The sequence below is a fragment of the Sipha flava genome, unplaced genomic scaffold, assembly GCF_003268045.1.
Source record: "Sipha flava isolate LNK unplaced genomic scaffold, YSA_version1 281_pilon_pilon, whole genome shotgun sequence".
Taxonomy (NCBI): domain Eukaryota; kingdom Metazoa; phylum Arthropoda; class Insecta; order Hemiptera; family Aphididae; genus Sipha; species Sipha flava.
The window spans coordinates 337,335-363,411 of record NW_020272948.1 but is presented as its reverse complement, the minus strand read 5'-3'; the positions used below and the strand labels follow the sequence as shown (position 1 = coordinate 363,411).

Genomic DNA, 26,077 nt, shown 5'->3' with positions numbered 1-26,077 from the left:
CCTTCGGCCATATCGCGTCGGTTTTGTTTTTTTCCTCCGCCGTCCGTACACCACGAGGTTTTCGACTGGCGCGATAATCCGCGCGCCGCAGTCGCACGGCGTTCCGTCGGCAATACGGTCGTTCTTGCACGTGCGCGCGCGCGCGCTCGAGACAATCCCCCTCGCGTTTTACAAACGTGACCGGTAACGAAACGATCGGAAAACGGAAATCGAAATAATATTCCCCGATACGTTGCGTGCTCGTTGCGTTATACTTGCATCGCGTCGTGAAATCATATCGTACGTACCCCACCCCACCCCGCACACGTACATGCAATCGTTTTCAACGCGATCCATATCGTAATGATCGAAATATTTTGAACGATAAACGCGACGCAACACCGTTGTTTCAGCAACTGAAAAACACGATACCGGTGCAATTATAAGATCGGACGAGAGTGAGCGATCCCGGGACGATGACCGAAAAGCCCAGGGTCGTGTCCGCGTGCATGAAGCGGATCATCCGGGCCAGCGGACGAGCGCAACAAAAACCTTTGATTTCAGGTACGCAATCGAATCGTTATCATTAACATTACGAGAACGAGGACCTATTGACCGTTTCGCTATTTGTTTATTTTTTTTATTTATATTCGTCATAGTTACTAAAATACGAGTATGTTTAGTATTGAATACGATACGAATCGGAAACGTTTTCAACTTTACACCGTTATCAAATATTGTACGCGATGTTTTCTTTTTGGTACTGTGTTCGGTAAAATTTTGGACAGTGTGTGCTCCATCCCAACTAAAAACAAAAACCTGTACACACATATGAACGTGGGCGCGAGATCGGTTGCTACGGGACCGCGCGCGTGCTGCGATGGAAAGGATTTGATATCGCTTTTCGTACATACGTCAATCGATTCCGGTACAGCGGTAAATTGAGCGAGATACGTGCACGAATCGTTTGTCACCTGCCTGTAGTGTCTCAGATGCTCCAAAATTATGTTTCATGGACTATCTTGCACGAATTGTCTGTATCGGAAATTGCAATAATATCGTTAGAGTATATGACACTCGGCAGCTCGAACGTCCATGGTTCAAAAACTTCTATAAATCGAACCGAACGCGTGTATTTCGGTCCCCTCAATCAATCATCATTAATATTATCATTAACTTCCGCGGGCAATACTAAAAATACGAATATTTTCAGGCAGAACCTCTTTAATCGAAATTTATTATGTATTATGTATTGTATATATTATACAATCGCGTATTTTTAAATTATGTGGGGTAGGAGTTACAATGTTTCTAAAAATTAAGCAATTTTATAATAGCATAAAAAATACGTATAAGATATGAATTAATAATTATATTATTCTATTATTATTATAAATATAAATGATGAGTTATTAACAAACACTTGATATAAATTAATTTTCTCTTTTTATGTACATTCGTAGCGACTAATTTGTTAACTTGAACCTCTTTTTTCTTCTGGCTGATTCGAGGACTTGGGAACTCCCCTTTAAAATACGCCACTGTGTACACATAAGTTATCGTAGTTTTCTGTTAATGAATATTATGGTTGATATTTATTTGATGATTTTTTGTATAATTAATTATATGCATGTAATATGTACTAGCAATAAAAAAGTAAATTTAATGTAGAATACGTATGTAACAATAATTTTCAACTCTAATTCGAATTGGTTTTTTTCCATGGTAATTCAAACTCTAGCAATCTAGCAAATCTCTATGAACCGAATTTTTATTTCGACTTCCAGAATTTCGTGTTTCGAGAGTCCAGCGATTCTCAAATTTTTTTAGCCAAGAAACCTTTTTTTAAGCAGTATTTTTTTTCATGGAGCCTCGAGAAATATTTAATATTTAGTTTTATTTGCCTGTGTTCTACGAACTATATTACACATGGTATGTATTTATATAGAAGGAAACTTAAAACGAGACGATGTAAATTTAGTACAATATATCTGGCCGAGAAATAACTGGAATGGTAATGCGTTTTATCTATAATTAAAAAATTATATTTTTCCTATAGGAATTTTAATATTTTTTGTATACGTATCGCTGAATTGTTTTTGAGTTGACGAAGTCTTGTAAATATATATACGCTGGTCGTTTTAAATAACAATCAATAATTTTTACGTTATTACATTTTCTGTGGTAAAACGAACTGATTGATGAACAATTGTGGAGCCCTAAGGGCTTCGCGGTATACGGTTTGGGAATCGCTGTTCTAGTCTGATGTATTTCTATAAATAATTAAGTTCTACTCTAATAATTTGAAAAACGTTGTCCAATACTACTCGGAAAAAAGTTTGTTTTTAGCTACACTCCCTCAAAATAAATAATTAAGATTGAAAATCATAACATCGTATATTGTTATAATTCAATTTTAAAATTGAATTTTCCAGGAGAATACCAACTGTTTAAAATATACACATTCATGAGCAGGTATCCGTAATATCTCTAGTTCCCAATAAAATCCCTATTCCTATTATAGTTTTTCTGTGAACTACGAAAATAATGGAAACGGTTCTCTAATAATACACTAATCTCATTATAATCAACATAGCCGTCGTATTCATACATTATATTTTGTTGATTGTTCGTTGTTTACAGTTATACATTTTAATTATGTAATTTTATTACATTATTTCATAAATAATGAATTAATAAATTTACCATTTTTTTTTTTTTAATTGTCAACAGGATAAACAAATTAAAATATATTTTTTCTTACAATTTTGCTATTTTACTAAACTGATCAAAATGTTCCCTTTTCATATTTTTCCCATGGAAATATGGATCATAACGACATTCTAGGTCCCTGGCCCATTTAAAGGCATTCTGCTCTGTTCAGAAAATTAAAATTTTTTACAAGAGGAATCAAATTGTCCCATCAAAAAATATGGATCAATTAATTCCCGCGTCAAAATGATCGATTTTCTTAAAATCCCAATTAATTTACACCAAATCAATCATGCTTTTAATAACCTACAAGTACCTAAATTGTTTAATTGTATTTATTAGTTTTTTATTAACTGTATTTATTTTTGAATAATTTCTCTTGGGATTTAAATTCAAATAATAACAATTTTATTTAATTGAATTGTAATGAGATTCGTATTTTTTGGCATATTACATATATAAGTATTTCACGAAATTTTTCGCGTGTCTAAAGGATGAAATTAATTTGTACTTAAAACGAGTACATACGACGAAATTGAATTTCAAGAGTAATTGGAGCATAGCAAGGCGTAATACATATGTGTAAACTTAATGAATATTTTTAAGATTCTGGGAGAGAAATAAAAATGAACTAAATACATGGTTAAGCGTGTTACTAAAGTAAACACACATTTTTAACAACCGAAGAAATGTTATTTTCGTCTGAAAAATAAAAGACCATTAGCACGGTATATTGTAGTTCGTTTACGCAAGTGATAAGTATTTACATTTCGGCATTCAATTACAATGTATTTGACGTATAACATTCGTGCCACGAGAACGTGTGGTTTACTTTCGTGAGACCTAAAGTGTTAGAAAACGAAGATCAAATGGTTAACAATAATTTTATATCATTCATTCCCGTGGTACGTGTGGCACGCGTTATAATACTTTGTTTACACGTTATGTTCTAACCCGTGTGCTCGGTCGTGGTATGTCTTATTATGTGCAGTCGTACCGAAAGAGGCGGGGGGAAGGGGTCTATGCGATCTTTGGAGACTAAACTAACCTATCCTTATCGAGTGTCATGAAAATTTGACCATTTACGAATCGAATCAAATCAAGATCTCTTGCTGGCACTCGAGGATCGGTTGACAAATTAGTATTATTAAAATTAAGTTGCATTAAATAAGATTATTTTTACTCTAGTTGTGGGACGCTCAATTGCCTGCATTGGTTATGGTTTGCCTATCTGAAAATGATCACTGCTGTGTGTATACGCAGGGGTGGAACTAGGAATTTTTACGCCTGGGGAAAATGTTAAAATTACGCCCTGTCATAGACCAATAATCAAATATTCTTCTCGAGAATTTTTTTCTAATAATTACTACAATATCATACATATTGAGTTTTAACCTAATAACAGTATTTAACAAAGTTAAAAATATCAAATTAGTTGTTAATAATTACAAAAATTACACCCGAGGATGAATCCCCGTCTTCCACCTCCTAGTTTCGCCCCTGCGTATACGTACCCGTACCCATCACTTGGTTGTTACATTAAATTACATTAAATGTAATTGTAAATTTTAATTTAAATTAATTTTTCTATTTCAAATTTTGAAATGTTGGTTGTATTATTGCGTATCGGGTTCGCGTGCCATTTACACATTCTTTAACTCCGTACGGTATGATATTCCAAATACATAATATATTCTATACAAAATGTATTTAATATCTTGTGTGTAATACGAACTCGTATGTATTGTATTACGAAACCAACAGATTAATTAAAAACAGTCGATCAATATAACGAATACCAACTACATAAGTACTATTAAATTACCGCTAGAATGTGTAAAAAATATTTTTATTCCATAACGATTGATTACCTATTTACATTGGTTGCCTACACATTAAATGAATCTATTATTTATACCAATATAAACTCGAAATTATATATTGTGGTAATGCATCAGTCGTTTTGTCTGGTATCTATTATGCTGTAATGAATTACAGTATTCAAGAGCTTTTGTTTTTACGAGAGTTGAACGTTATAAGAAACATTTATATTTTTATGCATACATTTTTACTGGAAAATGTCCAAAGTCCGTATTTTTAATTTAAAAAGTATCCCGTAGAACTTTGATAATGGTTGATAATCGTTTTATATTATTAGCTTAATTTGAATATTTATGGAAATTTTAATTGATAATACATAAACGTTGTTTTTATCGTTTATCGGATGAATTAAAAAAATTGAGGAAATTATGATTTATTTTTTTGGTAAATCTTCTGACGTAAAACGGTTGTCCTCGAACACCCTTAGGAAGTATATTTCTATGGTTGAAAATCAAATATTTTTTCAATGGTCGATACAAAAGATTGATTTTTGTCAAGAAATAATTGTCTATTAATTTTTTCTGAGGGTTTTTACACATAGCGTCATCTACATGACATATTATTGTATATTTTTCATGCATCACGTTTTTACAATTAAAAGTGCAATATTATGCCGAGCTTACAAAATTATATTTTATTTTATAAAATAATGGGATTACTATTTATGGAATATTTTTTATTTATTTATTTATTTTTTCACTCTGAAACGTCCTTTGCTTCCAAGTGGTATACACATAATATCATTGCATACGCACATAATGACGAATTTTGCGTACAACACCAGATACCATTGACCTTGTCCTTCGTTATCAAGTTCTACAATGCAACTTCTATCGTTCTATTGTACGTCCTGTGTGTATCGCGAACACACAGTCCTACAAATCGACGGTTGATGTCGTTCAGGTGGAAGTAATTTCCTAATTATTTTGTAGTCGGTTCGTAGTTTAAGTTTTAGTTCAGTTTGTGCAATGTCACAACGTGGCTCATGCGCGTAAACAATGTATCGTATCGAGTGTACGCCACATGTATCTACCCACGTTGTAACATAATATCACATGTATAATTGTACAAAATCTTAACCGATACGCGTTAAACCTAATTATAATAATAACTATACATAATATAATAAGTATTTTTGTGCGGGGGGGGGGGGGGGGGGGGGGTGGTACCGGTGACCGAAACAACAAAATAAATGGACGTGCGGAAAATAATTGGCGCACACGATATTTTTCGCTAAACGTGTATTATTTCCCACAAACAATAGAGTATGATAATAATAACAATCATTTTATTACGATATTGTTTTATGCCGCGCGCCCACGTATGTATTATACGTTCTGAAATTAGAGTATTATTATAATATTATAATTGGGCTCGTAAAAAAAAAAAATAATAATAAATACGTGCAGGTTGACACGATGACACGGCTCGTTAAAAAAAATTCTCCGAAACCATACAGAGTTTGCTATCGGATATAAAGTACAGATTATTTTCGTCTGTTGACTAGGGTGAATCATCTGTTGATAATACTGTTTGCGTGGAGCACATCATCATTCAATTCGTTTTCTAATACCAATCGATGTACACAAAAATACCACGTACATACTTGTCATGTTATATTTAAGTTATAAAGTTAGATAAAAAAATTACTGCTTCTCTGTGTCGTACGGGATATGATAATATTTAAAATGTCGTTATAAAATATTTGCTATATGATCGAGAAAAAAAATTAAATGTCGTTGATAAAAACAAAAAACATTGATGGGATGTTACTTAAAAAAAAATATATGCATCAGCCGGGAATCGAACCCGGGCCGCCCGCGTGGCAGGCGAGCATTCTACCACTGAACCACTGATGCTTGTACTTTTTAATATAAAATATAACGTATTTTAGCTAAGTAATTGATTATGTTTACTAATATATTATTAATATATTCTCAAAACTAATACAAATCCGTTGCTCACCGAATTAATCCGCGTAATTGTTGGCTGCAAAAGCATTTAAAGAATAAATTATCTATGATGCTGTAGATATAAATAGGCGTTGAAAGTTCAACCCTATATATACCTATAAAATATATTCTATAAATATATAAAATTAAATATAATAAATTCATTATATAAAATCGTTATCGTAATTTAATGTACCTATTTTATAAAATCTTTAGACATCCTCAATTTTTGCCTTGAACGTCGTATAAATTTTACACCCAACTTGGAATAATAGGTACTTGTATACAGGGCCGGATTTAGGATTTGTAGGCCCCTAGGCTCAATTGTGGTGTGGGCCCTAATAGAAAGTTTTTAGAAAATAAAAAGGGCATACATACGAATAGAGAAACTATTAACTAAGCCATCTCTAAAACTAAACGTTATCGAGTGATAATCTACCGACGACGCGGTGTATGGGAAATTCCCATTATAATGTACACACGTACACACTATATACTATATTTTATTACACAACACCAATTTTAGAAAACTGTAAATGAAAAATTTTTAGACGGAGCCTTTTTTTTTTTTTTTAGTTGTATGATGGTGTGGTGAGGGCCCTGTTGTGGTGCGGGCCTATAGGCTACAGCCTATATAGCCTACGCTTAAATCCGGCCCATACAAGTTGTATATTATTTTGGTTCTGATAGTCGTAAGATTGTTGAGAACAGAATACGAGAGAATACGTATATAATAACAACTTTATGTTTATTTCAGACATTTTATACCGGGGGGGAGGACATTTTTAAATGGGAATATCATAAGATCAAATATAATAAATTAATTTTTCATCAAGTGGTTATACTTATTACCTACTATTAGGGTTGTCATACATTTATAAGGCGAAACCGGGACAACACAATCACAATATTGAGTACCTAATATACTTTTTATATAACTCTTAATATATTAAGAGAATCATTGGCGTATACATGGGGGGATGTGGAGGTCAGATCCCCCTAGGTCTTTTTTTAAATGTTATAAAATAATGTTTTTAGTGTGAGGGCGTTAGAAACGTAAAAAAAAATAATGATAAAATAAAAATATTGATTTATTTGCAAATGATCTCCTTATACAAAAATTATGTATACGCCACTGAAAAGGACCATTAATGGCCGGCAATATAATATTTAAAACATTTTTTGTAAAATAAAATATATTATATATTTATATGTGTAAATTACAAATTATGTTTTTATTATATATTGTTAATCGATTGCGATTAAAAATGTACTTTGAGATAAAATGGTCGAAATTAAAAATTGAACAATACAACATTTACTCTAAACGTCTAACACGGGACATATGGATGTTCCGAAAATATTTTTCGGGACACTGGGACGTGAAGTCCAAAACGGGTGAATCAGTCCCGATTTTCCGTGACGTATGGCAATCCTACCTACTATACGATCATGTGTTCAATAGTTTCCATAGCATTATCTGGTATTATCATTAATCTTTCTATAGTTTTTTTTGTTTTTCTTCTTTATCTCCTCTTACAAACTCCTGTAATTAATGTAATCTTCAAATCTTCTTAGTATACTTAGTAAATTAAATTTTTATTGCTGTGGAGTACTTACTTTTTAGTTTTTACCTCAAACTAGTATGTACTAACTACTATAAGTTTTTGATCTATAAAAAGGTGAAACTCCATGACCACTATATTAAATGTAAGGTTAAATAGTAGTTAAATATTTATGTTTAAATTATAATTAATAAAATAAAATTAAATAAATTAACATTTTTATAGCAGCACATCTTTCTTTGATGATCATCGGTTATCAGTGAAAAGGCGAAGTCTATATTTGGCAATCTATACTACAGATGATATTTAGATCCGTACCTAAGTTGTAAGTGCATTTTATTGGGGTTTCTTTTTTTTTTTATTAATTTAGATAAATCTCTCCAATCGTCGAATCGATATCAACAAATATAAAAATGTTTTTATAATACTACACTGAATGATAGAATATAATTTTGCGGAGATCGTTCACAAATAAAAGTGTACTTTAGCTAGAAATCGTAGTAACAAGTGACCGTGCATTCAGTTCCACATCACTTGGTAACCTTTACTATTTTACCAATCAATGGCGTTAAAGTTTTCAATGATTTGTTTCTGTTTTTCCATCACAAATATACGGAAGTATGTATAAGTTACGGGCAAAGCATACAATTTAGGCATTTTATACATTGTCCGGACAGTATATAAAATACCCTTCGTATATTGGGCAATATAAATAACGGATGATATGATTTAATGAAATATGATAAATCGTAAAACATAGTTAAAATAAAGTCAAATTATTATCTGTAACTAATTTGTTTATTATCGTATTTTTACTATGGGGATGTCCGCTTGTCCACATATTATACGCGTGTACGTGACATAATATATTATTACTATATTTACTGATTTATAAGTTGTATTATATGAAGTTCTAGTGATTATCGGGCAGTTGGTCTTTTACCTATTCTCAACAATGAACTATTTAGTAACCGTGAATCGTTTGTATAGTGCAGATTAATTCATTCAGTGCGTACCTATCTACTTATTCGAATATGGAAAAGTTTAATGAAGATTTAAACAATTTTTTTTAAAAAAAAAAGGTTCAAATACTTCATTTTTTACCAAGTTAAAATTTTATCAATTAATTTTACATAAAAATCAATTAAAAAACAATTCAAAGAAAAAGGAACTGAATGATTATAAACTTTTAAAAAAATATGACGTGTTAAAAGTTTCTGATGTTAATAAGTTAATTGTACCAATATCTGAAAACAACAAAATTAAATATAATGTACATTTATCGATTGGACATGATGGACGAAACAGGATGGAACACGAGGTAAATACAAAATATAAAAATATCACCAGAGATATAATTATGTTATACTTAAATAGTTGCGAATCATATAAAAGAAAAGGAAGCACAGCCAAGAAAGGATTGGTGGTGCAATAACTTATATCTACTGAGATGAATTAATCAATAATATAAATACATGTCATTATTCATTGATTTATCATATTTCATTAAATCTTATCATCTGTTATCTATACTGCCCAAATTGTATACTTTGCCCGTAACATATATACCTTTGCAGGTGCGTTGTAACCGGATTGTAAATTCAATAATTTTCGACTTCGAGTGTGGTGCGTGTTCGGTGCACAAATCAACAGGCGTGGATCCAGAGTAATTATTAGGGGGAGAGGACATTTTATATTTTAGACATAATATAATATATTAAATTAAATAATTTTATAATATTATAAGTAGCTGTATTACCGTTTATCATAAATATTTCTTAACACTATAAAGCAGTGGTGGCCAAACTATGGCCCGCGGGCCAACTCCGGCCCGCCATCATTTAATATCTGGCCCGCGAAAGCCTTCTATATTACAGCATTTATTTGTATAACTTTAATATTTTGCATTTACGTAAAAAAAAATTAGAATGCATTTTTTTATGGCCCGCGATAAAAAAAAGTTGTTTTTTATGGCCCGAGGTATAAAAAATTTGGCCACCACTGCTGTAAAGGAATAAACTTAAATTAACTAAAAGAAAATTTTTTGATTAAGAATAATAAAAAAAAAAAATATGAAATTTAATTAAAAATTATAAAGCGAAATTTGATTTTCTTCTGGTTTTTGAAAACATGTCAATACATAGTTGCTATAGAATATGATTATTATCATTTCTTGACGTATAATGTTATAATTTATTTTTTGTTTTGTTTCGTGTCATTTGGGGGAGGGGGGCATCGCTCTCATGCCCTCCCTTGTATCCGCGCCTGCAAATCAACTCATCCAAGTCTAACGACCGTGTTGAAGTACGCTGTGCGCGCGAGTGCAAAACGTAGGTGCATAACGTTTCGCAAAGGTCACACGCTCACGGTCGACTTGCTTAAGGATAACGCGGTCGAGGAAAATCTACCGCGGACGGGGCCATGTTACGCATATTGTACCTACGATCTTTTCACGTAGACACTGCGTATCGAACACGTATTCAGGATCAATTCTCTTGTGGAGGGGTTGGAGGATTAAAATATTTTTAATTTGTGAGTAAAATTATGTAATATTATTAGTTCAATGATGATATTATATTGTGTAAAATATATGTATAATAATGTATAAAAAATATAATTAGGTGCTTATTAATAAAAAAAAAAAAAAAATGTAAAAAATGGTTAGATACAATTTTTAATCATAAAACCAAGTCAACCTTGCGTGGCGTATTGATTATTCCTTCAATATTTATTGCAATACTTCGGTGTACTCTCAATTAAGTTAAACCCGTTAGAAAATCTTCACTACAGCTATTCTTCAAACAGGATTGCGATTTTCTTAAAGCTGAAAGTAAACGTTTTTCTGATTAAGTCGACACTGCCAGTGTTGCAAGTATGGAAGTTGAATACCAAATGTACGGTAATAAAGGTCCTTCGATGTAACCCCTATAGTATCGAGTGCAGACTTTGGAAATTCACTATCGGGTACCGATTTCCGTTTTCCATATAGACCTTTAATTCTGATTTAAAAGTATCATAATTCGATAAAAATCTTTTGCAAAACATCAACGCGTTTTTTAAATTCATCGCTACTTAGATTTAATTTAATTAGAAAACCATAAATATTGAATATATATTTTATAAATCTTTCAATTAATTTACTTTTTAGTAGTCTAAAAATTGCAAAAAAAAAATACTTAAAATAAATTGTAGGGGTACAATTATATATGAAGTTTGTAGTTAGATTTTTTCATATTACAAATATATACCTACTATAAATATTTGGTTACAACTCGTTTGCGCACAATTTGCAAACAAAAGAAACCTTTTTCGAAGAAATTTACCCATGTATAGAGTGTACATAACCTGTGTACCTACCTCCAAATTTTCGAATTGGTTATAAGCCGGACTGTGGACCGAACATTATTTTCATTATTATACTTTACAACATTTTTTCTTCACTCATTATAAGGCTTAGGAATTTCTATCTATAATCATATTGTGGTGTTATAGACTGGCGGGTTTAAAAATGTTATTTGAGTTATTTAATTTAGTATTACTTGGCAAGCCATCGTTATATTATTATATTATATTATCGTTATATTATATATTTGTTTGATTAAAAATAATTTTATTTACAATCACAATAATTTGTTTACAATTAAATCCTTAAAATAATTTTGAGTACATACTAATTATATATTGGTACGCGTTTGCATTAAATATGTTAAAAATGTCAATTTTTTTAGATTTATAATCAGAGTATATTTTTTTTCATATATATTTGTTTTTTTTAATATTTCTTTTCTACAGGTATTTTCTTTATTTTTTTTTTAATGAATTAATTTTTAAATCAGTATCGACTTGAATTTCCATAAAAATTTGAATAATTTGGCGAATATGAAGGTGAACGGTAAAAAATTGACTATTGAAGTGCATGTGAAAGTTTTCAGCTCCGTTCATTGTTCTTGGGCTATTGTCTGATTCACTAGCCCATAATTCTGGCTCAAAATCAGCATCATCACCAATATAGTTTTTTAATATATAGTCTGAAAAATCCATACTTATGTTACATGGAGCTATTAAAATTATTTCAGTAAATGTGTCCGAAACGTCATTAGGGTCTAAATAAGGTAAATCGAAAAAATATTTAAGTCACTTTCCAACTTCAGAATCATTTGAGTATTCTTTAAATAAACTTTTATTTTTCTGTAAACGCCTGAACCAATTTTATCTTAAATGGATTTTATAGCAAACTATTTTACAGTATGGAAAACTGAAGAACAGCATTGTGTGCAGCTTTTTCAAAATTTTTTTTACACTTAAATTTTTTCCTACTAACTGTATTGACAAGTTCATTATGGTTTTCCACTTAGACATATGATGATGCATGTTTATTTTTTAAAAAAACAGTATACTACTGGTCAATAATAATAATTTATATAAGCATAAATTGTATCAGCATCACGACGTATCAGTTTCAAATCACCATGTTCCATGTTCTCAGCAATGTCACTATTTTTTAACTCTTGGCGTACCTATTAATTTATTTGGACGAGTATGTAGATCATTTTCTGCCTTTTTTTTCAATGAGCTCCTTACAATTTTTCTAGATATAATTCGATCTGAATATACCTCATGATTATGCTCCGAACTTTTACATTGGTCAACAATTTGGTCACTGTTATTGCTTACAATTACATTAGCATTACAAAGTTTATTAGTACACCAAAAATTGAAATTTCTATTTTTTAATTTCTTATACTCTCGAAATTTAAAATTATTCAACACTATACAACGTTTTTCTCTCTGCGTTAAACAAATAGCGTCCATCGTTATTTCACCGAAATCGGGGACTAAACGAAAATGTACAACAGATTTGTTATAACTTATAAGACTTATCAGTTATCGTCGGAAATATTTAACAAAATTAGTGTTAGATTAGAAATAAAGCAATAAAGATTAAAGCTTGTCCCACACGACGCATGTACTTGGTGAGCACAGAAATCACGATTATAAAGTCCTTATTACTAATAGATGACAACTGATGGGAAACTATGATTGAAAATAATCGTTATACTTTAAGACACCCTGTACATCCAAAACCATATCTACAAGCAGGTTACCATTGTTCACAATTTTGTGCACAAGCGAGTTGTCATAAATTTAATAAATATATTAATATGTGCGCAAACAAGTCCTAACCAAAAATTTCGGTAGGAGTTCGAACCCCTACTCCCCTCCCCAGTATACGGACTTGACTGGTACCAGCCGTATGACGATACACGCTATGTTCGTCTTGTTCATAAATGTAAATGTACATTACGCAATTGTCCTGTTACCGATGGACGCGTACCGGTTATTATCGTTAACGATGATTTGTAAACCGTATTCACTATTTCGACGTGCTTATTATTACAGGAGCAACATTAGAATCGAGTGTGCGAGGTGTCAAGGATTAAGAACGTTACGAACGTATCAAAACGCTAGTTATGTCTCATCGGTGTAGACGCATAGCCGACATCATGTACTTAACAGAAACACGTTGAAGACACTGAATGTCCTCTGCACTTGGAAACCGGTGACATTCTGTGTCTTTTAACATTATTCTATCATTATACTATCATTAGTATAATTGTATTTCAGACTCGAATTCGTTTTCACAAAATTGAGAAACATTAATTATTTTAATAACACATAGATATGGGTCGGATGTTTTCGTCGTAGAAATCGAAAATAAGGCCGACAGTATTTTTTAACTTCAATAACCATATTATAGTAACGAATTCGCTTTGGTTAACAAGTACCTATAATATTAGTAATATTATATTAGTGGATTTTCTGAGCTAAACACTCGGTTGGAAATATGGCGTAGTCTTAAAAGTATATGCATTATGCAACAACCGAGTTAAAATAATAGAATTCGTGAAATGGAGAGCTAATAATGTATTTTTACATTTTTTTTTTTAACTATTATACGTTTCTTCCCTGTTCTATATAATTCATTCAAAATCCATTTAATATTTAATAAGATAATGGTTTGTAATTTTTATTAGTGGGTTTGAACGATAAGATGAGAAAGTTTCTCGTTGCATTTTCGTTTCTTCTTCTATGATTAGTGATCAACGAAGTGACCTGCAGCCATCGGCGTAGCTAGGGTATGGAAAACTGTGCCTACGCCAGGGGCGCGAATTGCAAACGGGTTCAAAAATGTGCAAAAGTCGTATTTTTATTCTACCTTCATAACAAAGTAGATTTTTTTAAGTTGTACACACTACGTGTAAATTTAATGATGTAATTATAAAAATAGCACAGGCAAATTTATATGTAAGAAATTTCATATGAAGAAATTATCAACGAATTCGGCAGTCGTAAAGCGAGAAAAGCATATTTTTAAAGTCTAAAATTTACACTGTATTAGTAATTAATAAATTTATATTCTTAAAAAAATTAGTTAGACTTGTGATTAAAAAAATATCACTAAAACAAATTTTTAATTTGTAAAAATATGTTTTTTCTAAGATTGCTAGGGGCATTAGCAAGTTTTCCTTCGTCAATGCCTGCAGCAGATCACGGTATGCGGTGCAGTATTTATTTGATAGACTAAATATAATACCTGGGTTCTTTTTATATGGATTAATTTATAAAAGTTATTTGCCGATTTAGAAATGATATTAATAATATATGATCATTTTTTTCACAAGTTGCTTATTAATTAATAAGTGCTTGTACATTTTTTGAATGTCTGATACATAAAATGTATAAATATTATTAAGAAATTATTTGTTTGGAGGATTCCTGGATTTGTTTAAAAATATAGTAACATAAATTCCTTTCTGGGCAACGAGGGTGTTCGTATGTGTATCTATTGTTTATGAATACCATAAGTGAAATTCAATATACACCAAATTCAAACTTTCCAGACGATCTCCCTATGTACGTATGATTACAAGTGTACATTTTTTACGTCGTAAATTTTAAATTGGAATGATTTCATTAAATTCATTCAGAGAAAAAAAATCAACTAGGGTAAAGTAGCTACAGAAAAAAACATCGATGATCCGAATTTGCATCGTGAGCCGTTGAATACAAACCAAAAACTCGACTAGCTATTTTCCACAAATCAGACAAGGCTCAATTTTAATTGAATTAAATTACGAAATTATATATTACCTAAATTTTTTGAAAAGTAGGCAAGTATATCTTAATTTAAAATCTAAAATGTCTTTAGGTTGGTTTTATGAAGAAAAAAAATGGCAATTACAATTTCACTTATCATTATAATTTATATTGGACAAAAAAAAAAAACAAAAATTGACAATATAAGGTTTGACGAAAGAATAATTTGCTATAATTTATAACAATAAAAAAAATCTGCATCACCCTGGCCGCGAGCATGGCAGGCGAGAATTCTATCACTAAACCACTGATGCTTAAGTGTTCCTGGTTAAAAATATAATTATTACAACTAAACATATAAATAATAAAATATTTTTATTGTAATTAGTGTATCACTCATAATATAATTATATTATTATTATGCTTGATCATAGTTTATATTATTTATGAAAATGTTTATCATCTGAGCTATGGCCCATCAAAACATTCCAAAAATAAAATGGTATGGCGAACTGTGCCTACGCCAAGAGCACGAAATTGTGCAAAATTGGTATTTTTATTCTACCTTCAATACGACATTATACCATTACACTTTTTAAAAAGAGCATTCTTCAAAAATATTAGTAAAATCAAAGGTTAAAAAAAATATTGTCACATTAAATTTTTAGTTGGTAAAAAGTCGCTTTTTTCAAAGTTTGCTAAGGACGCTAGGGAGTCTTTCTTCACCACTGGTTATACATTAGGACGGTTACTTTTTGGCCACAAGGAATTTTTGCGTTATATTTGTATAACCAATCCGGAAACAATCAATTACTATGTTTTCCTTTCGATTTAAACTCGGATAAGGTCAATTATAAATCGTATTTTTTATTTCTCTGCAGAGAACTCATGAGTTTTGCCTCTTGCCACAACCAGAATGTTTGTCAATTTATTTACTTTAAGATTTTAATATGGATTATAATATCCGAATTTGTTGTTTTGTTTTTATTTATTATATTACCTATTATATTTATTATGACAACTGTTTTTAAAAATACTACCTAGTTGAATTACCCGTCCTCCATTGGGAGACATTTTAATATTTAAGATAAGAGCAATTACTATTTCTTCGTAAAAAAAACACATACAATCGTGATATATTCTAATTATTCTAATTATTTCTTTTTTTATCTTCACTATATTAATTTATACATATCCCAATAAATAATTATTAAAATGTACGTATTAAACAAAGTAAGATATTTCCATTGTGACCAAAAAGTGAAAAAGTTTTTATATATAACCCTAAGCTCAGAACTGTTTCAATTCTAAAAATGCGATCTTGGTAAATTCTTTCTTTCTTAGTGCTCTATACATACTAATCAATACTCGTACATTCCCTTAAAATTTCAGATTGATCGGTTAGCAGGGGTGGCTCCAGGGGGGGGGGGCTAGGGGTCGCGGCCCCCTCCTAAGCCTGTACCGTATTTATAAAAAAATGTATATTGTTAACAAAGAATGCAAAAATGCATATTATAATATGTAATATCATAGGATACGCACAAGTATGTAGAGCCATAGAGGTATGACGGTTGAAAGGTATGACAGTCCACACTTCGGAGACTAAAAACCTGGTTTCGTTCAATGATGATTGAAGATAGACTATCAGCATTATGTCTAATTAATGTATATCATATAGTAGATATTCTGATCAAATAGATCATATTATTGATATTTTTGCCAATTTTAAAAATAGACGACTTGAATTTGTTTTGTAAAAATTGTTGTTTTCTTTTTGTTATAAAATATTGTAAAATTATAACTTGCTCCCCCCCCTAACTAAGGATCTTGAGCCACCTCTGTTAAGTAGTTTTGGCCGTATGTTGATCAGTGAGTGAGTATTTTAATTGCATTTGTTAGTACATGGAATATAGTTTGATAAAATTATTGTGACAAAAGTTCACCAAATAATCCTTTTCTTAGTGCCAGGAAAAGTACAGAAGTTACTAAACTTAATAACGATTTTCTGTTTCTGTGATTAAATAGGTTGCTTGAATGGAGAAAGATGGGCGTATAAGTATATTAATTATTAATATTAGTACTGTAGTATTACCCGTGTGTTGGAAATGTTATGATAATATGTACAGATGTTTAATATGATGTAGCCTTGATCTGTAGTTTTATTTATGTAATCCAAATTACCTGAAACTCTTTTAATTAAAACACGTCTAGACGTCATTAACTAAGACAGAGATTCCAGAATTTAAATTTTGTTATGTTGTACTTATATACCGTCAATAACATGTCAAATTTATTTGATGCAAAAATTTGTTGGCAATTAGAACGAACCAATGTAATTTGTTAAAAACTTCGTCGTTTATAATATAGTCTATATAAGTATATAATTACGTACAATTATTGTGAAACTAAGATTATTTTCTCGGTTCACTAAGAATATTACTAAGGACAAATTAAAAAGTAAAAAAATAATCAATAATTACTTTATTATAAGTAAAAAAAAAAGTGAATTGACTGTCTATGCATCAGTCCGCTTGGCATGGGACCATTCTACCACTTGATGGTCATGTAGGCGAATATTGAAACTATGTCTTGACAAATAAAATCTAATTTTGATCCACTCAAGTGCTCTTATAATATTATTATATATGTATTATGGTAAAATTAAAAAAAGTCATGCGTGGTGAAATTATAGGCACAGCGCATGGCAAAATATTTGCGTACCATCCATTGCTCTATTGAAATAATCGGTCGAAATATTGTCGATGAAATCGTAAGATGTTGTAAGTTCGTAAATAATGTATTACGCAATTTTTTTTTATAGTATAGTAATTATTGGTATCTTACTACAATATTTACAATACCCAATTCATTGTTGTTTGCCGTAAAAGAACTATTTTTACTCAAATACATAATTAGTAGGGACAACTGGGTTTACATGCTCTGAAAATGCTATGCACAACATACTATCTTTACCAGATGCATAAATTACCTTGATTTGTAGAATAATATATGTTTTTTTGGTTTTATCATTAACTTTAATATATCTTTTGACCACATTATTCTCATTAAAACAATATTCATATGTTTTACACAATGATTGGTAAATAACAAAAGAAAAATTTTATCTTTTACTGTTGTTTTCTTTTTCTGTACTCAGAAAGTATTATTTTTCACCTAAAAATGATCTTAGAAATGTAAACAAGCATTTTTATGAATCATTAAGATCAAACTAGAATAAATAAATACTAACATTGTTTGAATGTTTTACTCGAAATTAAATCATGACCAAATATCATAACAACTATGTGTTTATAACAAACCAACTTAAATTTACTATAATCTGTATGTTAGTATGCAGATAAAACAGTTTGCTATTATGTTTTCAGAAATGAAAGAAATATGAGCATTTTATTTATTACGCTCTCAGATTATAAGAATTATAGGTGCGACTTTAAAATTCTACGGAAACTATACGCACTATACAGTTTCCTCCAGAATCGAATATGTAAGTATAATAAGTTTAAAACATTCCTCAAAAATAAAAAAAAATAAAAAAATAAAATTAATAATTTAGAAAAATAAAACCACAATATAATAAAGAACAAGTTGATTAGTATATTTAACCTACGCGGCTAATATAGCAACCTTCATAATTGCGTTAATGGCAAAAATTATTAGGAACTTTTAAGAATCGTTTTAAATCTATTTTTTTAAAAATATTTTAAATTAAATTATTCAATTTTATATTTTAGTACATTTTTTAGTGTGGCTTATAGTAAATATATTTCTCTTAATTAGCCAATCACACAAAATCCTTAACGCGTACCAGAACATTTACGAGTATTATAGACAAGCGAATGACTCCTATATTGTAGCATATTCATGGGTATTGTGCTTAATTTCTCGTATATTACCTACAAATGTAATTAATATTAATTCTTCAACTATACTAATACATCTAATAAAAGATTTAATCATCGTTTGCCAAAAACCAATCTTGGATATTGTGGAACTTAATCCATTTTATTTTATACATTTCAAATACCGTCTAGCCAGTAATATTTTTTTCCTAGAAAGCGTCTCTCATCAATTATATCTAGTTATTGAATGTAATTCTTATTTTATTACCATATACAAGTTTAATTTTAAACATGACATCATCTTCAAGCACTAATTAAAATTTACAATTTTTTTTCTGAACGACTTATTGATATTGCTAGAACATAATTTAAATATATGTATCATAACTAGGGCTCGGAAGTTGATGACCTTAAAAATATTAAAAAATGACCTAAAAAAAATATGCAAATAAGACATAAAAATGACAAAAAATGTCCTTAAAAAAATGACCTAATAAAATTACAAATATTTGTTTTGAGTTACTTAAAAAACTTATTTGAAAAGTAATAAACACCAAAAAATGCAAAAAAAAAAAACTACAAAATAAAAATTAGATATTCGAATTCACATGCTAATGAAACACATTTGTGGCCAGGAGAGCATCGTCTAAAAAGTTCCATAAAAAAAAAAAATGCTAAATGCATCGACTTCCGAGCCCGAACTATCACTAACAATCAAATTGGACATTTATACATTACTGCCAAAACTTGTAATCAATAATCATGCTTATTGATATCATTTATTTTTAAAGATGAAGTATTAATTTTTTCTTTATAAATTATAACTCTAACATATATTCTGAGGATATAATTGTGTAAAACAATCTATAAGTATAAACGAACATTGATCACTTTGAAATTCAATATCATGTTAGAAGCTATTTTAAATATTATATTAAAACCTTGCAGGTATATAGTGACTATAGTCATTATCTTTTATGTGTATAGCTACGTAGACAATAAGTAATCACGATAATACGTAGATATAATGCAACTACAATATTATATTATTATCAGACAGCTGGTCGTCATATTGTGTACAAATCAGGAAGTCAAAGTAAGCTAACTTTTTCACGGGATCCGGTTATCGGGTTAAAACCTGGTTTTAAGTTTTCTCGGGTTTCGATTAATGAGTTAAAACCGGGTTTTATGTTTTTTCGATTTTTGGGTAACGGGTTAAAACTTGGATTTATTTTTTCTTATTCTCATGAATAAGAAATGTACACCATAATTTTGTTGGACAGGAATGGTTTCAAGGAATTTTTTCTGAAGCCTCAAAAACTACTCCTTTTGCAGAAAATACAAGTACCAAAGATTGCATTTAACCAAATCAATCTAATTATGTAAGTATTACATATTACATAGGTATAAATATATATAAAAACATAAAATAATAAAAAAAAATATTATATTTATTAATTATTATTAAATATTTATTTATTTTATTTTTATTATATTTTTTTTACATTTAAGTACTACATATAACATAAATAAAAAAAATTAAAATAATAATAATATAAATGTTACAAAAATGAAAGACTGCATGTTATATAACTTTTAATTGTAATTTTCTAGTCAAACTCTTAATGGTAATCTTGTTCACAAAAACTTTATACACAACCAATAGATAGATTTATTTATGTAATGAAATTAATTCCCATTGATTTATGATAAAACAAAATGTACTGATATGTCTAGAAGATAGGTTAAAAGTGTATTTCATAAAATGAATTATTTAAATAGGTATATCAAAAATAACTAGTTAACCATATGCGGCATGCACATTACTAGTCTCATTATTTTATAATATTTTGGTAACACATTTTATTTCCCAATTACGTTCGCTGAAAATTAAGTAAAGATAAACTTTTTATTTTTTATTTATTTGTATCAGATTAGGTTATGGTTTAACATTTTAAATTACATTTCAATATTCATTTGAACTCTGGTGTTTGAGTTAAAACTGGGTTTAATTTTTCTCTGGCTTTGATTTTCGGGTAAAAACCGAGTTCACATATTTGTCGGCTTTCGGTTTTCGGTTCAAACCCGTTTTCAAATTTTTCCCGATAACCCTGAGTTTCAAAACTGGATTGTAACCCGTTTTGACTCCATGGTACAAATATTTGAGATAACTATAGCATATCGATTTAGTAAATAATCCAAAACGAGTACCCGAAATTTTATAAATCAGTTAATACTCGTAAAATCAGAGTATATTATTATGCTTTAAAAACTATTTTTCTTGGTTTTTTTATTTACTTTTTTTATGAATTTTGATACTAACAGCACAGTGCAACTATCATTATAATATATTGTTAATGTATACCCGGTGTACCAAAACATTGATAACTTGAAAATAACATAATATACAAAAGCTGAGTATTATTTTTCATTGGAAAACCTACTCATATTTCAGAAACTAATAATTAAATATGAGTAGGTTTTGTAGGTTTATATTTGATAATTTAGTATATTTTATTTTTATCTTCCATTAAAATTGAAATAGTTTGAACTCTTTTGACTCATATTCGTATCTGTATATGAAACAATGAATTATTGAACTTATTATATAATACTAGTCGCATTTTGTAGTATTGAAATAATTACAGGTCGTCATTTAATCTACATAAAATGTTTTAATTGGTCTTAAATAGCTAAAAACAACTATTGTACGAAAAACGTTAAATTTTCATTTGAAAAATAACGATAAATTATATCAAACTCAAGAATACTATACGTGTTTAGTAGTTTTTTTTTAACATTTTTAATTAAACTGAAATAAAACATAAAAATGTTTTGACGAATGATGATGCATTTATATATTGTTAAGTTTGTTTATTTTGCAATGCCATAAAAATTAATTTGTCTATGAATAAATTGCATTTAATTGACTGTGTATAAGTTAATTTTCTGTTTATCACAAGAGACGTCATAGAAAAATTCATTGTTATCGTTTTCATTAAAACAACGTTATGCGTTTTAAAATTGATATAGAATATTGTGTATGTAGTTTGAAAGACAAATTATGATTGCGTAGAATTAGTCAGTTTCCAAAATTGGTAACAGTATAATACCTAAAGTGGTTTAAGTATACATATAATACAAACATTATAGTCATATAATAAGTATCCTTATACAGTAAAATATAATATAGACTCAATGGCATAAACGATTATAGATTGTACGAGCGGGTTGTGAGGAGGGGGAAACTAAACTCGTTATAAACACATTTTGGTCTAATCATAGAAATTATAATATCAATAACTATAGCACTGATTGTTTGTATTCTACTAAATAATTTAGTAATCAAAATTTCACTTATGTAAAGGTATTGCTTGCTTAACTGCAGCAAAGATAGATCGGCTACTGGAACTTGCTAAACCGTCAATGCAGGTTATTCAATGTTATTAAACTTATTTCATAATTACTGAATTAATTTTCTTTGTTAAAAATCGAAAGTGTGTACAAAATGTGTTACGTGAAAATCTTACTTGAAAATCGGACGACTGTTGTTGGTGTTGACATAGTTTTTATAATTTAAATAAGTAGAGGGTTGGGTTCACAGTTAGAATGAAGTACATGTAAATAAATGAAGACCTAGTGTATAGGTCACAGTGCCGCAACTACCCTCCGAGATTCCCTTGGAGAATTTTATTTTGGGCCTTATTTTTTACAAAAAAAAAACCAATTTTAATTTTTAGTCAAGGTGCCCCCTATTGTGACGCATTCTTGGTAACCGTCCATTTCGCCAACATCTAGTTACAGCAGTATGAGGCACTTAGACTTAGTACGCAAATATTACACATATATGCTTGGAATAAGTGACATACTCAGGGTAGGGGTTAAAGGGCCCCAACATTTTTTCCTATAATAATATTTGCAATTTCAGCAGACTTTAAATCAAATTGGTTTTTAATTTACTATGAATTGTTTCAGTCAAAACGAGTTCTTATAATTATATTAATTTTAAGAGCTCTTTCACATGAGACACTATAGTCGGCTACTAGTGTCTGAAAAGAATCTATGTCTAATTTTACACCATCAATAGAATGTACCCAATGGAGTCTTTTACGTTTATTTTTTTATGTTTTCTTTCATTTAAACAGTAAAGTAATAAGCTTCTTAAACTTCTATGGTTGGATGACCAATGAATATTTAAAAAAAAAAAATTTGTGTTGAATTGAATTAGATACACGTGTACGACTAGTGTCATGTGTAAAATAGTTCTTTATTACGGGACACTTTTTGTCTTGAATCTTGATTCTAGTGACCAGCCACAAAATATCTCGTCTGAAAGCGCTCTAAAATGTGTAATATTAGCACTTCGATCCTAGCGAAAAAAATTCTGTGTGCGCCACCGCCTGGAATATTTTAAGTTTTATTTCCTAATTCCTAACACATTAGTTTTCGTGTGTGAGTGTGCAGTTTCGAGAACATACAATTCCAACCAAATTTTATTGTGCACGCTTAGTGTACAAGAAAGTAATGTGCGTCGGTCGTCTGCAAGTATGGGAAATATATAATAATACGACGTCGTCAAATACTTCGTCGCGTTTGAAGTTTGTGTCGCGGAAAATGTAGTCAATCGTTTGACCTCGTACGGACATCGGTTTGGACGCGTAAACGGTATACACCTGTTGCTGCTGACGACTAAATTGGTCAATACGTATTAAATCATAACCTACCGGAGCGTACAGAAAGAAAAAAAAAACTCATTGCAATAGTGCACAGTAAATCTTGTGTTCTGTGCGTGTACCTTTGTACGCGACGCGTTCGCCACGTCATTGCGGAGGACCCAACAAGGTCGGCGAAATGCGCCAGTCTATCGTAGTGTTTGTATGTGCTAACTATAACTGCTACGCGTTAAACTCGATGTACACAATAATATATATTTGTAACGCCGCGAAAAGGACGTCGCACGCTTTGACACATTTGCTTCTCTTGTACCGCATTAACGACGTGCGAAAACAATGTACGATGACATGCGTGTGTGCAATAAGTACACTGGTGGCGTTCAAATTCAACGCAATGTTCGTAACGGCCAGACGATAAACGACGGTAATTTTAAACATTTGAACGACCCTGCATGCATGTACCCAGGGCCGGCTCAAGGTATAGGTGAGCTAGGCCACCTGCCTAGATCGGCATATTGGTTGGAGCGGCATTTTCAAAATTGACTCATACATTTTTTTTTTTTTGTTCTATCGGTGTTTTATAAGAAAAATATTTAAATTAATTCGAGAAAACCACTTAGGTACCTATATAGTAAAATTATTATTTTAATTAATTGTCTAAAGTTATTATACTACTTTATATTACGTCTTACGCTGAGCATTTTCAATTATTCCAATGATATAAATAACCACACAATCACTTCTGCGATTTCCGATAATCGTGATAGTGATGGGTTTTGAGTAATAAGGATAAAAATAATTTTTAAGTATTTTTTATTATAATTTTAAATATAAAATAAAAAATTAAAATTTTGTTTTTATGTAGATATGTCACATAAAAAATAGGAAGAGGAGCTAAATTAAAATAAGAGCTTAATTTTTTTTTTTAGAGGCGATAAAATTTGATTTTGCCTAGTGCAATATTTTTGTTTGGACCGTCCTCGCATGTACCTACCTGTAAGTGTAATACAAGGTGGTCCACCCGTGGCCCTCGATGCCTTTTTTTTTCGTGATATGATCGTATAAATTTTACATTTTATACTTATAGTTTATGGCGTTTATGCTATAAACGTAGGAATACGACGGTTGTTCCCGTGATAAGACACGATGGACGGCGTGAATTCTATTCACAATCGCGAGCATTAATAATATATAATAATGTGCACATAATATAAAATTATAAAATAAAATATAAATAGACAAAATATAATTTTATTGTCTCCTGGCGGCCGCCGGTGTGTGTAAGAAAGTGTAAATTGGTCCGCGAAGCACAAAAGGTTGGACCACCCTGATGTAATATATACACAGGGAACGCCGCTTATAAGATTCATTTTGGGACCAGCACAAAGTGAGTCTTATAACTTATGTAGGCGAAGTGGGAAAAACAAAATATTTATGAATTTTTTTTACAACATATTTTGTTTTATTTTAATCTATTTAAATACCTACATATTATATATTACTTATTATTTATTAGAGACTAAACGAAAAAAATATGATTAAAAATTTAAATTATATTATTATACAGAATATCACATACATATTAATAAAAAATTATTAATTATGTATTTATGTAAAAAAATTTGAAAAGAAAAAGCGTGAATCGAAACCAGTAATCATCTACGAAAACATGTAATTGTTAAAAACCAATTTATTTCAAAATGTCAACCAAAAATGTTCATTTTCTACTATTTTTTTTACAAAATTTGAGTCTTATAACAGAATTTTTTATAATGTATTTGGATACGTCCGGACCGTTCCAGATGACTTTGAGTCTGTTAAGCGAATAAACATTATATCCGCGAGTCTTGTAAGCTGCGTCTACTGTATCGTAAATATATACGATTAGGAGCGGAGGTATTTTTCGGTCCAGGAAGTATGTGCAAATAAAATAGACCCACGATAACTTGTTTTTTTTTTTTTGTTATTTCTTTTTGATGAAACGAAAATTGTGCTATTACGATTATAAGGAACAAAAACATTTAATTAATTACACTTATTAATAAGTGACTAATTTTTATTGTAAATTAATTTTATAGATATATAAGAAAAGGGTCTACATAAGAAAAACAGTAAAAAACGATGAAAAATAATTTTGTGGTTACGTTGATATTGTGGTGCTTATATATTATTTTATGCATTATTTTATAAGTACATTTTATCTGTCCGGATACACAGCACACAGCCCCTCGTCACTCGTCCACCATCCACCATGCAGTCATACGGTGTGTACACGTCGCATGCGTACATACCAGTCAAATATGATAAGAAAAATTATTCGTCATCAAATTAAAATTGACCGTCGTTATTTGTCATCA

General features: G+C 30.1%; 1 protein-coding gene and 1 non-coding gene across 3 annotated transcripts in view; one reads left to right on the top strand and one right to left on the bottom strand.

Annotated features, from left to right (window-relative positions):
* The first annotated feature begins 100 nt into the window (after positions 1 to 100).
* LOC112685536 overlaps positions 101 to 26,077 on the top strand; it is a 53,485-nt gene continuing 27,508 nt past the window's right edge. The window contains exon 1 of one of the 2 annotated variants that reach the window (XM_025557453.1): positions 101 to 543. In XM_025557453.1, the coding sequence (XP_025413238.1) occupies positions 456 to 543 (88 nt within the window). In that variant the 5' untranslated portion in view covers positions 101 to 455. Of the gene's footprint in view, positions 544 to 23,967; positions 24,145 to 26,077 lie in introns of those variants that run through there. The other variant, XM_025557454.1, reaches the window with a different exon arrangement.
* Trnag-gcc lies at positions 6,361 to 6,431 on the bottom strand. The gene has a single exon. It is a non-coding gene; the product is annotated as a tRNA-Gly (tRNA).